Here is a 15064-nt window from a genome sequence, read left to right as displayed (position 1 = left end):
TGAGATAATAGTTCAATATAATGCCCTATTCGAATTCCTGTAATGACAGAGATAGAAAGAGATGCTACAATGAGAACAAAAACACAATTTCATGGTTTGAAAAAAACTTTTTTATTCAGTATAGACCCTCTGAATATCAATACACTTGAATACACCAACGATATTCTAATTTATGAATTCCATTCCTGAAGTGAGAATCTCAAAGGGCTGCAAAATGCGCTTCCACAGCTGTTTTGAGCTCATCATTTAATGAAAACTAGATACAAAGGATTAATTGACAGACTGAAATAAAACTACACATACGTCTTCATATGAGCGTAAGTGTACCAACATAACTAAAAAAAATAAAATAAAATTTGCCAGTAGCAACGCCCCCTCTTATCGAACCGCAAAACTTATTAACAGCCTAGGGTAGGTGTTGCTTTAGAACTGGTGTGATTGTTCGTGAATTTTTCGTAGTAGTTAACATAGAGAGGATTTAAAGATGCTATCTGTCCAAATATCTTTCCATACCTGGCCAATATATGTTCGCAATATTAACATACTAACACATGGCTGATGCTGACACTGAGAAGTTCCAGCATCACCAGTAATGCACAAATTTTTTTAGGAATCTTTACTTTTATGATTTCGTTACAATAGATCTTATGGCCTCCAGCGTAGCCTGTATGCATGTGAATGAAGATTTTTGTATTTTGGCAAAGAGAAAAGATTAAGGGGGTAGTATGGTTAATTCGGTGTAAAACAAGCATATTTTTCGAAATTTTTTTTGTCGACACAGTTGATTTATTCAAAATTTTAAAATTCCTTCATTATAAAGTCATATTTAAAGAATATTGTGTGAAATTTTCATTGATTTTTATGAAGAAATGAGTTGGTGGCAGCGAATCTTCGCGGACGTCTCATAAAAAAGTTTTATTGCGGTGTCCCTCAGAACTCATTACTGGATCAACTAAAATCAAAAAACCAAATTGATTTCATCAGCTAATAAAGTTTCGCAGGTAACAACGTCGAATTTTTTTTTTTTTTTTTTTTTTTTTTTAATTTTTTAAAGCGCTTTGAAGTCAAAACACCGATTTTTCATAAAAAACACTTGAAAACTTTGTTGTTTTAAAATATGACAAAATTTAAAAAAAAAAAACTCGACGTCATTACCTCGTGAATAAAGTAAAGAAACAAAAAAACCAAATTTGAAAAGAACCGGTGCAGTAGATATGAATCTACAGTGGACACCGACCGTAAAAAAGGCAAGTGTGAGAAAAACGCGTTTAAAGATTTGTGAAGATTTTTACAGCGTGAAATCCGGTTGGAGAGGTAGATACTTAATCCTTTGTGTCTTTGTCAATTTTACTCTAATGCACTTCAAACTTTCACACAATAATCTTAAGATGTTATAGAATAATTTAAAAAAAAAAAAAAAAAAAAAAATTAAAAAAAAAAAAATACCATACTACCCCCTTAATGCTGTCTAACTAATAGGCAGGTCTATCGAGATGTCTTGCAGAGCTTGCATATAAAAAGGGTTTCGAATAAGAGGTGTTATTTTGATATTCAAAGAAAAATGCTATTTTTTAATATAAATGATCGGGCCCCAAAGAAAAAAATCACAAGGTGTTAAATCACAAGATCTCGGTGGAAAATTGTGATTATCTCTTCGAGAGATAACACGGTCCGGAAACTTTTCCCGTCAAAGATCAATGGTTTCGTTGCTTGTGTGGCACGTAGCGCCGTCTTGTTGAAAATAAACATTGCCCAGATCAATACCATCCAATTCGTGTCATAAAAAATCACTAATCATCTCTCCTGTTTGACCTGAAATGTTAAATGTGGTACCTCTAGACATCGCAGGCAGAATTGCCGCTGCGCGTACCGCAATCAGACTGAGAGGCTTGGGATATAAGCGGAATCTCACGTATGAGCACTCAAGCATCCTCAGAAACTTTGAGTTCATCCCCCCGTCGATGGATTAGTGTGTGCCCTTGCTTAGTCCAAGCGGAACTTTCTCCACCCACATTCCACCAAGGGAGGAGTGGACCGGCGGCAACACTTGGGGACAGGGCCGAGTTAACCTGTACACGGATAGCTCGAAGCTGGACGGTAGGGTAGGAGGAGGAGTATTCTGCAAAGAGCTCCCCATCAAACTCAAATTCAGGCTACAGGATCACTGCTGTGTGTTCCAAGCAGAGGTGGCCGCAATCAAAGAAGCAGCTGAGGCTACTTGCTTGCGTAATAACTGTAGGGTAAAGACAGAAGGTAATTATTTATTCCGCTAGCCAAGCGGCAATTAGGGCCCTAGGCTCTATTATGGTGCACTCGAAACTGGTCAGGGAATGCCTGGTCTCTCTCTCGATTGCATCAGAATTCTTCGATATAAAGATAATTTGGGTGCCTGGTCACAGTGACATTACTGGAAGCTGCGAAGCCGACGAGCTGGCCAGACAAGGGACCTGTGAGGTAGTATGCCCGCGAAAGGAGAGGATCAGGATCCCCTTGACAACCTGCACTCTACTCCTGGAAGGATGGGCTTTGCACCAACTCAGCGAGCGCTGGGCAAGTACACGAACGTGTACGGTCGCGAAGTCTTTCTGGCCACGTTTGGATAGGAGGCGTTCGAGGAATATTCTGAGGATGACAAAATCTCATCTCTCAAATTTCGTAGGCATCCTCACGAGCCACTGTCCGCGGGGTATACATGCCGTGAGACTCGGAATTACTTCGAGGCCGTTTTGCGTCAGCTGTATGGAGGATGAGGTGGAATCGACTCAGCACCTACTCCTCAGCTGCCCAGCTCTCACGGGACTAAGATGCAAGCATCTTGGTTCTAACTTCTTTTCTGCGCCTGCTGATGAACTTCATCAGCAACATAAAGAGGTTAACACAACCGCATACTAGTCACCGTTCGTAGTCCACAAACACTCAACCTTCCCCATCCCTTTTCCTTTCGTCCTCTATTTTCTTTCACCTCTTTTCCTCCTCTTGCAATGGTATCACAAACTTCTTCGTCCAAGTGGGCCCACTCTCTGCGCAACCATCACTACCTGACCTAACCTAACCTCTCCTGTTTGACACCTAACACATGTTATTATTATTATTATTATTTTTTTTTTTTTTTTGTTTTAAGGAGGTTGAAATCAAAATGTCAGAAACATCTCAGAGGTGCCGTCACACCGATGGTATGTGGGGCACGCTCCCACTAATACTATAACAATCCTCCACCTCGGCTAGTTCTACCCTGGGACCACAAAAGTATAACTTCTGGGTAGAGCTGCGTTTATGTCCGAAGACACAACAGGTACCCGCGTCCTGGTTCCTCTCCTGTAGGCGTATGAAAGCTATACACCGCCGATAGTCTCAATTATTCCCACTATGTTTATAGGTGGTCCAAAGTAAAGGAGGCATCGGAAAGCTTGCAGAAGTGTTATTTTAATTCACTACCGTCCTGTCTTCTGTATGATACTGTATTGAGTGTTTCACTCAAACGTCTGTGCTTGTTGTCGGTTCATCACATGTTATTGCGAAACCCTTTATATACAAATATATGTATATATACACCCTTTTATTGGTTTTCTGGCCAAGCTTCGCCTCTTAGTTGTGCTGCACGTCCTGATGTTGTTCGAAAAATTCCACACATTCGAACTGTCAACAGGCGTGTTGCTATGAGCATAGCCTAAACTGTTCTTACCACAAGCTGCATAGGAATCCTAGCACGGAAATGCCAAGCCATCGCACTGCAATATGCGCTAGCTACCAAGTCAATTGCAATTCTATTAAGCCACCCCCTTTTAATTACATATTTACAAAATTGTTATACCTATGCCCATAGTCAGCTGGCTTCTCTTGGGCTGAGCGCCTATTTTGCTGCTGTGCTATGAATAAATAATTTGTAGCATTTAGAAGTGAAAGGAAATGCTTAATACCCTTCATGAAGTGCGTCGCCAACAGTTTCCAATATGTCGAGGCATACAAATTTTGTTACTGTGGGACTTTAGAGTGACATTGAAAAACAAAAAAATACGTCGAACTTTTGACCTACATTGAAGAGCCCTTAGGCTTGCTATTAAATTTAATTTCTCTCTATTTGTTTCGTTTACAACTCTGAAATTAGCTCCAGGGTGTTGCATATTTGAATAATTGTTGTTCCATCAAAATAAAATTCTACGACAAATGAATATGAGACTATTATTTGCCAAACAATAACAAAACTAAATACCCTTGAATGATATTCAGGTATTCCTTCAAATTATATGCAAATATTGTAATTTGCTCTTGGACAAATGACACATGCCACATGCCAAATGCTATATGGGGCTACATGCAACGTGCCACATGCTATATGGTTGCATACCGCAATTGATGCGGTTGTCGCAAATAATCATTTGTCCTTAGAAAATTTGTAGGTGACATTTTCATTCTCTAATTAATTGCAAACTATTGTGGGCGAGTTGCGCCGTAATAATCAAACAACCGAAGCACAAATATGTAATGGCTAAATTCGGTTTTAATTATACTTATTTGAATTTGCAGGAATCGTTATGGTTGGAGTGATTTGACGCACAGTTTCCTCTTCTCAACATCTTCGAATGGTAAGTGGAGAGAATTTGAATATAAAAACATTTAATATTATCAGATAATTGCAAGTGTGTGTGTGTGATAGAAATGCGATAATCGCACAGACACCCGTTGTTATGTGTGGTGTACATGTATAAATGTATATGTATGTATGTATTTGCAAGTATTTGTATGGCCCTAAATATACTTTGTTATGTATAATTCGACAAATAAATTTTAAGTGCCATTCGCAAAATCCATTGAATTTAATCATTACTAAAATAATTGCCTGACAAAGTATGCCTAAATTAATGAAACCACACAAATACACATGCATACATTACACATACATACAAGTATGCAAAGCCACATAATTAAATATGTAAATCCGTGCATGCATAATCGAGTAGGATAATAAATTAGTTTTTAAGAAACTTACTGCCAGCTGCTGGTAATTAAAATTCTACACCTGCACACTTACACACACACACACACACACACAAACCAAATATAAATTCAATGAAAATACTTAAACTGAAATAATTATGAAAAATAATAATTATAACACGAGTTTTATATATGTTTTGTTGTTGCCGTTCTCATTTCAAAAATTTTACTGCAATTCAGAACATTTAAATTTATTAAAAAAAAAAAATATTTTAAGGCTCACTTTTCCAGTTGCAAGTGACTTAGTTCTTCCTAAATCATAGTCGCATTAAGTCTTCAGTATGCACAGGAAACCCATTTTGGGTGTAGCAGGCACCCCCAGGTAGCTTATAAGGGTTTCCCAATAACAGGTGTTATTTTGCATACCCCGCTATTTCGGTAGATGCCACATTTGAAGCTGTCATTTTTTGATATTTGACAAGTAGAAACTACGCCATTGATAAAAATGGAACGAAACACGCTTAAACAACGCATTGAAATTATTAAAACTCACTATAAAAATGGTGAAAATTTGGCAGAGACGGTTCGTAAAAGTCGAACATTTCTGGGTCATCGTGAGGCACCTTGTTGGACTGCAATACAGAAATTGGTGAAAAAGTTTGTGCTGTTGGGACAAGAACAGCCGAAACAGCCGCAAGTATTGCTGTTGTAGCCGAAAGTATTGAAGAAAACCCAGGTTTGTGCATTTCTCGTCGTTCTTTGGAATCAGGCATTCCACAAACGTCATTACACCGTATGTTGCATAAATATTTGGGTCTTAAGGCTTACAGAGTCCAGTTAACACAAGAACTCAAGTCGGCCGATCATCAACAACATCGTGTCTTTGCTGATTGGGTCGTTGAAATGCATGAAAATGATCCGGAATCGGCCCATTTCCACCTCGGTGACTTCGTCAACAAGCAAAATTGTCGGATCTGGGGCTCAGAAAATCCATGAGTTATTGTTGAAAAGCCTCTCTATCCTTAACGTGTGACTGTTTGGTGCGGTTTATGGTGCGGCAGAGTCGTTGGACCTTACTTTTTCGAAAATGAAGCTGGAGCAACAGTTACGGTGAATGGCTTGCGCTATCGAGAGATGATTAATGATTTTTTATGGCCGGAATTGAATTGTATTTATCTGGACAACGTTTATTTTCAACAAGACGGCGCTACGTGCCACACAAGCAACGAAACCAATGAACTAGAGAGAGGGAAAGCTAGAACCCGAATGAAATATTTAGGAGCTCTAGAATATGAGAGGGTAGAATATGTCTTGGGGTTAGAGCTTCAGAGCTAACTTAGATTCGCAATAGACGTAGGCTTATTACAAGAAGCCTACTACAAGGAAACGTAGGGGTCAAACTCCATCTGATACCACTAAGGGCTAATAGGTCTATGTATTGGCTTTCAGCCAGCCAGGACAACCTAATCTAACCTATCATTTCGCGTTTGTCAGATTCTACAAACGTTCCTGAAACACTAGAGGGAAATGTGGTAATAGGAACATAATATCTTTATATGTTTCTTACGCTACTGGTCTAGTGGTAGTGCATAATGGAAGTAGCTTAGTATTTTCGTATATTTTAGGTCCTTTTCTTTTAGGGGCAGGGCCAAAACGTGGAATTTAAAATCATATGAAAATGTTTAATGTAACATTTTGTAAGGTTATTTTATAATTTTATAAGAATTTCATCCATTGTATTTTCTGCCAAGAGACAGATTCGCCCGCTGTATTACTTACTCTTTTTGTCATTGACCCTTCTAGTGATTACGTTGAAATAAAATCAGGCTGCGATATTCTTTTTACCGAAAATGTATTTCTTCTTCTAAACAAATCCCGATCATTCCGTAAAAAGGACTAACCCGATACCAAAAAAATGTGATCTTTTGTTTCGATCAAGGCGCATTCATTAAAGGTGGCGGCACTAGACCAACAACAATGTTTTGTACCTTTAATTGTCAAAGCAAAGTATTAGGAAACTAGAAAACAAATAATGAATTCGCCTGGTTTCATTCCGAGCTGACAGCCATATGGACACGGCGAAAGCAAAAAAACATATCAGCTGATTTACCAACATAACCTTTAATAGATTCGCCTTAGTTTCAATATTATTTTTTGATGACTGAACAATTTTCATTCATGTCAATTGCTACTGCTGCAAGTTTGACCTGTTTTGCTTATATAATTTTTTTAAATTTTGTACTTAGACTACTTTCGTAATTAACACTGATATGACAACCGCCATCTAATGGTTCATTTTTGGTGATATCTTAAAATTACATTAAATAAATTTAGTTTAAAATAATGTGGTGTGATAAATTCTATTTTTTTTTTTTTAACTTTGACTTAGACTACTTTCATAGTTTTGGGCATGTACTATAAATTCTCTATTTCTGCCAGTATGGGGCTGTGTATCCCAAATAAGGTTCATCGCAATACTGAAATTATTTTTGCTGTTCCAAACTGATGAAAATTTCTCTCAAGAAAACGAGAATGAAGATGTTAAATATTGCCACCATTTGAATGTTATATTAGAACGTCATGGCCAAATAAGTGCATGTACCCAAAGTATTAAGGAGCGCATAATTTGGCAAGAAAGATTACATATATATGTATATAATTGGCGCGTTCAATCTTTTTGGGTGTTTGGCCGAGCTCCTCCTCCTATTTGTTGTATGCGCCTTGATGTTGTTCCACAAATGGAGGCACCTATAGTTTCTAGCCGACTCCGAACTGCAGATCTTTTTTATGAGGAGCTTTTTAATGGCAGAAATACACTCGGGCGTTTGCCATTGCCTGCCGAGGGGCGACCGCTATTAGAAAAATGTTTTTATTAATTTTGGTGTTTCACCCAGATTCGAAATTAAGTTCTCTCTGAATTCCAAATGGTAGTCACGCACCACTCCATTCGGCTACGGGGGCATGAAAGATTAACCGTAATTATTTTGTACAAAGAATTCAGCAATTTTTCACTTTTCACCTTACAGTGACCGAACCCCATTCATTAGTATTCAGGCCTGTTCTGCTTGGTTTGTTCGCTTCGAAAAACAAATCAATAGTTTTTCCAGCTTTCTTACTGGTTTCTGAAAATGCGAGCAAGATATTTGAAACAATGAAGTTTGATCGCTAATTCAATAATACGCAGCATTCATATGGATGCCAAGAAAGCGCTTACAACCTTTGTTGAGAGTTAGGCCCTGTTCCTGCTCCTTTCATTTGGGCTAAGCGCCTTGATGTTGCTCCACAAATGGAGGGATCTTCAAATTCAACTTCGAACGTCAGATGGTTTTTGTTTATGAGGAGCTTTTTTGAGAGTAGAAATATACTTAGAGATATAAATGGGTAATATAAAAAAAAAACTTTCTTTTGATGTTGACTGTATGCGTGCGTGTGCTTTGCATCTCTCATCCGACATTTGCATTTTTGCAAGCCCTTTGAAGTTCAACAATTTTCACTCACTCACACACTTACTACTTGTATGTATGTGTATGTAAGTTCCGTCGCTTTGCTGGCAGCAGCAAAACAAAAAATTATGGAAAATTTGGTTTAGTGTATCATTTTGTATTTATGTATATTCCTAAAAGTAACTGCCCTTAAAATGCACACACACCCATACACGCATACAAAGACCAAAAATGAAATGTCTTTGCTTGCACAAAACGCAGCTTTCTTCCTATTGTTGCTTAAAGCAAATCCCTTTGAAATATTCCAATTTAAATGCATTAAAATATTAGAATGCAAAGCAGCTGACAAACACACGCCACACACTCATACCAGCGCAAGCATGGCACGCACTTACTCATCTATTGTAATTTTACTATGAAATTACAATAATAAATTTCTGCAATAATCAGACACGCACTCCAGCAAACACAATGCGCATTTGCAAATTCGCATGCATGTAGTATGTATGGGTGTGGATGTGTGTGTGTGTGTGTGTGTGACTATACGTGTTTGCGAGAACATAGCTACAGGCTAGGGAAACGCGCCAGTCAACGCTGGTAATATTATTGCATTTATCTTAGCTATGCACGCACAGATAATACAGAGTGCACACACACACACATACACATTTATATATATGTAGGTACGTGCATGTAAGACTTCTGCTGAAAAGTGACAGAGCGCAGAATAGTGAATTTTCGCTCAAACCGTAATGCTTGATAGTTTCGGGCGGTATCAACGTGTAAGAGGCAACATAATAGCATGGCTCTCCGCCTTAAGACACCCGGAGCATATATGCATACATGCATACACACATACAGACGTAGGTAGGGAGAAAGCATGCCTGCTTTTGCTCCACACGAAACTCCTTGAGCGGTGCATTCATTCATTTTGATTTCACTTAAATATTCATCCGATTTGCGACAGGCAAACAGAGTCTCAATATATGCTCAGGGATAACACACACACAAACACCCACACGCACGCATACTTCACAGCACGAAAATGTTTATATGTAATTTGTTAGAAGTCCATATGTTAATGGCATTGTTGTATTGTTGCCATTACGTTCCATTACGTTGCTCTGCCATTCATTGTGCAACTATTTATGGATCTGTGAAATTGTCATTTCAGCACGCACTCACTCACACTTGCAAAGTAAGTAAGGCATGGCTGCTGTACTTGGATGAAAATCCTGTACGTATGTATGTGCGTGCATGTGCATGTGTGCGTTTATGCTAAAGCTAAACTGAGCAAATTAACAATTTTTGGCACGTTCATTGTCATGTAACTGCAGCGCACACAACCAATAACACACACACACACACACATGTACACTCATACGCCACTCCCATTCACAACAATAACAAAAATAATAGTAACCCCTGCGGCAAGTACATTGGAGTGTACGTATGCGCTAGAGAATGCGATTGGATTTTGTTAGTTTAGTTGGTTCAAAGCCCCGACGTTTGTTCTCGCTGTGTGCGCTAGGCCAGCTATGTAGGTTGCAGTGGGACACGGCGTATAAGTAACATTTTAAATGTGAGCGCTATAATGACTGTTTGTGACTTGAAACACACGAGCATAGCTGCATTTACATGTTTTTGTTAGCGTTCGCGAGCAACGCGGCATAAACTAATTTAATATCAGTTTATTATTCAATTCGTTGTATTTATATCGCTAATTGCATTAAAAAAGCCCAGATTTTCATTCTAATTGCCGCTGCCATTCGGCGCTCTCTTTGGTCTTCCATTCCAATTCATTCATTTATGCATGTGTGAGTATGTGCGTATAGAAATTTTCATGTTCGTTATGTGACCTGAAAAGCTTTAGCTCGCATGCAACAAAAAAGGGTTAACAGAGAATTCAGTAGCTTCTGACAGCTGTCATAATATATATAGCTTAATTGGATTAGAGCTAGTGATAGATTTTAATAAAAAAAAATAAGAAAAAAATGCAGTCAGCGGTATGACAACTCCAGTTTAATTCTACCAGAAGCCTAATCACATAATACGAGGGCAGGACTAACAAAACTTAAGTGATTTGAATTGAAAAAAATGAAAAATTGGAAAAAGGAAAGGAAAAAGCTCTTCATTATTTTTTATCTTGTCCACATAGTCCCCATTAATTAAAATCTGTAAGTCTTTTATGTAACTTTTTTATTTTTAAGCTTCACTATTTTTTATCTTCTCGACATAATCAACATTAATATCAATATATTTTTATAATCCGTAAATCCACTGCTGAAAACAGTCCTCAAAATCGATTTTTATATTTAATTTTAATTTTGATTTTTAATTTCAGCATTAACTGCATTTATTATCTCTTCATTGCTACCAAAGGCTTTTCCTCGCGAGTTTCTCTTTAAAATAAATATTCAAATGAGTAAGTAATTGGCGCGTACACTTCTCTTAGTTATTTGGCCGAGCTCCTCCTCCTTATTTTGTGGTGTGCGTCTTGCTGTTGTTCCCCAAATGGAGGGACATACAGTTTTAAGCTGACTCCGAACGACAAATTACACTGCCCTGCAAATTTCAATTTTTCTGATGCGAATAAGATGTGACCTAGTGTTCCCGAAGGAAATTTTCGCGCTGAGCACGAATCCGAGTTCAAAAATTTTCCATCACGTCAGGTTTTCAAAAAAAAGGGGGTTGAAACCCCTAAAAATAGCGTATTTGGCCATTTTTCAAAAATTGTGAAGCAGAACCCTGACGTGCTACGATCTTCGTTATTGTCAGTAATTGAAGGTTGACCTTTGCTCTTTGAAATAAGCCCAAACCCAAATCGTTCGCATGCACCCTTATAGTAGGGGGTGTACTTATGTCTACGGGGGTAGAGAAAAAAATGAACATAGGAACTTATCTACACCCAAGATAAGATATAATGAAAAGTGCAGTGTTCCTAAGGTATTTAGTGTCGCTGATTACAAATCTGAAGTCAAACATTCCATTTAAAAAGAAATAAAAATGTATATAAGTTCCTATGTTCATTTTTTTCTCTACCCCCGTACCCCGTACAAATTTAATATTCAAAATATTGTCCATCGCTTACTACTACTTTTTCCCATCTTTCTGGCAATTCACGGATTCCCTTTGTGAAAAATTCGGTCGGTTTTGCCGCAATCCACGAATCGATCCATTTTTTGACTTCATCGTAATTACGGAAGTGCTGGTCAGCCAGGCCATGTTGCATCGATCGGAAGAGATAGTAATCGGATGGCGCCAGGTCTGGACTATACGGCGGGTGGGGTAGGACATCCCATTTGAGCGTTTCTAAGTATGTTTTGACCACTTGTGCAACATGTGGCCGAGCATTGTCATGTTGCAAAATAACTTTGTCGTGTCTATCGGCGTATTGCGGCCGTTTTTCTCGCAGTGCTCGGCTCAAACGCATCAATTGTCGTCGGTAGACATCCCCCGTAATCGTTTCATTCGGTTTCAGTAGCTCATAATACACAACACCCAGCTGGTCCCACCAGATACACAGCATAACCTTCAGGCCATGAATATTCTGCGCCGACGTCGATGTTGAAGCATGGCCAGGGTATCCATACGTTGCCCGACGTTTTGGATTGTCGTAATGGACCCACTTTTCATCGCCAGTCACAATTCGATGCAAAAAACCCTTTCTTTTGTGCCGTTGAAGCAGTTGTTCGCATGCCATAAAACGGCGTTCAACGTCTCTTGGCTTCAATTCATACGGCACCCAATGGCCTACCTTTCGGATCATTCCCATGGCTTTTAAACGTTTGGAAATGGTTGATTGATCAACTCCCAAAGTTTTTGCAACCTCTTCTTGCGTTTGAGCCGGATCTTGATCGAGCAATTCCTCCAATTCGGTATCCATGAACTTTGGCGGCGCACCCTCGCGTTCTTCGTCTTCCAAGCCAAAATCACCACTTTTAAAGCGTGCAAACCACTTCTGGCACGTTCGCTCAGATAGAGCATGCTCACCATAAACTTCCACCAAGATACGATGACTTTCGGCTGCTTTTTTCTTCATATTAAAATAATGAAGAAGAATTCCCCGCAAAAACACATTATTTGGCACGAAATTCGACATTTTCAAGTGTGGTAAAAATATTGTTGTTTACGCTTCAAATAAAAAACTTATACTGACGTTTGTGCCTTACGACAGTAGCTCTCCAATGAATGTTTGGAAATGTGGATCGATGGAATAATAATCAAGTTACGCCATCTGTTGTAAAACCGTAACGAACTTATTCATAGTCCTATTATCATTTTACTCTTTCCTACACGGAGATTCGAGCCTATGAACTCCAAATAGTAATCACGTCCCAAACCCATGCGGCTACGGTAGCCGCGAAATTTTTCATAATTTTTATAAATAACCAAAAATTCCACTCCACCGGTCTCGATAGTCTAGCGTAAGTGCATTATCCTGCAATCCCAGAGGTTGTGCGTTCGCATCACACGTAAAGCACGGTACTCGCACTTTTCCAAACTTACCTACTTTCCTAGTTTGCTAACAATTATGACGAAACCAACCCAATACTGAGTCTTGTCGAGGCTTTCTTTAGTTCCAAAAAGTGCAAAGCTTCTTTGGTGCCGTAAGAAATAACGATTTTATTCCTCGTTTTTCCTCACTTTGCACCAAATTCTTTAACACTTTTGTTAAGCAGTTTGCAGTATATCATTTCGCACTTATTGTGTGTGAAGAATCTATTGCTTTGTGGCAACTATTTCCTTTACACTGGCGAAGTAAACCAAGATAATCACTTTTGTTGCTGACATTTGCTGTCTGGCTTTCACTGATGGACTTGCTCCTTTCGAGTTCCATACAATGGACTCTGGTTTAGTTTGCGGACCATACTTAAAAACCACGCTTCATTACCTATTAAAAGTAAATACGAAATAAAAATACCTATGACGATCACACTAAAGTTGCTAGACTATCGGTTTTTGAATTTTCTTAAAAACTATTGAGCAAAATTTACGCTAGTGCCTTTTTAACGCTGATTCAGAATTCAGTGGAACCCATAGAGCGGTTTGCTGTGTGTATTGCAAATCATTACGCATTATTCGCAATACTGCCATAACATTCAAGCTGAATTCACTACACATCATTTCATGTGCCATTTGTGGGTATACGCCAATTTTTTTGCTAACAAGGCCAGACTTATTGCGTCGGTTAATGATTTTGGCCGTCCCTCTTGAGGCTCGTCCTCCACAGAAAAGTGGAGTTTAGAATCTCTAATACAACTTACAAATAGTTTTAAGAGAAAGAGTGTTCGATTGGTATGCAGTTTGGAGCTCACTGAAAGTTTTCACAGGGTTGAGCTAGTTTGGAAAGCCATAAAGCATTGGTTAACAGATTTCTGGCTGCGTCGATGACGGAATTTCTAGGGGCATTGCGTCACTTATTTTTTCGTTTTCTCGACTCTGTACAAGCAGATTTTCTGGAGTTTTAAAAGAAACAGCGTAAAACTATAACACAACTAATGGCGTGCTAAAATTTTTCAAAAAAAAAAAGAAAAAATACTATAGACTTACCGAACTGTTGTTAGTCATCTGGCATGTCTGTAAAGCTCAAAATAATATTCCTAACTCCATATTTTTTGTCCAAAGTAAGTCAAGACATAACCAAAATCGCTTAAGCGGCTATAGCGCCAAGCAAGCAGAGGCCAGTTTCTGGCTATAGGCTCGTCTTTTTGTGTCTCTATCTGTGCGACTTCACTTTGTGGCATTGTGTCGAGTTCTATATTTTTTTCCGTAGTAGGCATGCTCTCGACGTATTTCTATAACGCTTTGCAGCTGTCCGCGTGTTTGAGTATTTTGCTAATTACTCTTACGTACTCAGAACGTTTTGAAATACCAGCGCTATTTGTGTTGTTTACAGTAACTTAAAAGATTCATCTCGGTCCAAAAATGGAATTAAATCGTGAATATTTTCGTGCGATTATTTCATACAACTTTCGACGTGGATTAAGGCCGGCGGGCCAATTAGATGTCCTAAATTCAGTAGTTTTCGCGAAGCGTTGTAGGATGAGAAAAAAGACAATTAGCCAAATGAAGTTTTGGGGATAGTTCAATATATATTTGAACTAAAAAAAAAAAATTTGTACAATCTCCAACAATATATTGTAAGCCGAGTTATCAATAGATTCCCAGAGCGCCTTGCCACTGAAGTATCCAACTTCTGTACAAGATACAACTTGCAATTTTCATCTGAAAACAAAAAAAAAAAAAAGATTATTAATTTTAATGTAATTATCTTCGATGTGAACTAAGAAAATTGGAAGAAACACGTAAAATTCGAATTTTTGGGGAAGGCAGAAAAAAAAAGTGGTTTTTCAAGGAAAAAAAAACTCTTCAACTGGGTAAAAAAGTCGCTTAAAAAAAGTTTTTGGATGTTTTTTTAGTTCACATACAAGAGAAAACTATACTGAAGATAACGCATTTTGAATGAAATGGATAGCTTGTTTAGTTTTTTTGCAATCGTGTACATAAATTAGGTAAAACCGTGAAAATGAAAAGCCGAGCAAACGCGCTTCAAAGTCAATGGTCAATGAGCGGAGCACTACAACAATAAGCACACGGTTGCTCGACGCCGCACTAAGCTCGGCTCTGTAGCTCTGCAAATACTTGGAATTTAACTCTGAAAATTTGTGTCTCATGTTCTTGAA

The 15064-nt window shown here is 38.4% G+C and overlaps 1 protein-coding gene across 1 annotated transcript in view; it reads left to right on the top strand.

The window, feature by feature from the left end:
• The window catches only part of LOC128854986 (lachesin), a 249911-nt gene that overhangs the window by 177845 nt on the left and 57002 nt on the right, over positions 1-15064 (top strand). Inside the window, exon 9 of the mRNA XM_054089525.1 lies at positions 4525-4583. Within this exon, the coding sequence (XP_053945500.1) occupies positions 4525-4583 (59 nt within the window). The remainder of the gene's footprint in view (positions 1-4524; positions 4584-15064) is intronic.

The sequence above is a fragment of the Anastrepha ludens genome, chromosome 2 (assembly GCF_028408465.1).
Source record: "Anastrepha ludens isolate Willacy chromosome 2, idAnaLude1.1, whole genome shotgun sequence".
Taxonomy (NCBI): domain Eukaryota; kingdom Metazoa; phylum Arthropoda; class Insecta; order Diptera; family Tephritidae; genus Anastrepha; species Anastrepha ludens.
Note: the sequence above shows the minus strand (reverse complement) of the source record. Positions and strands in the feature narration are given on the sequence as shown.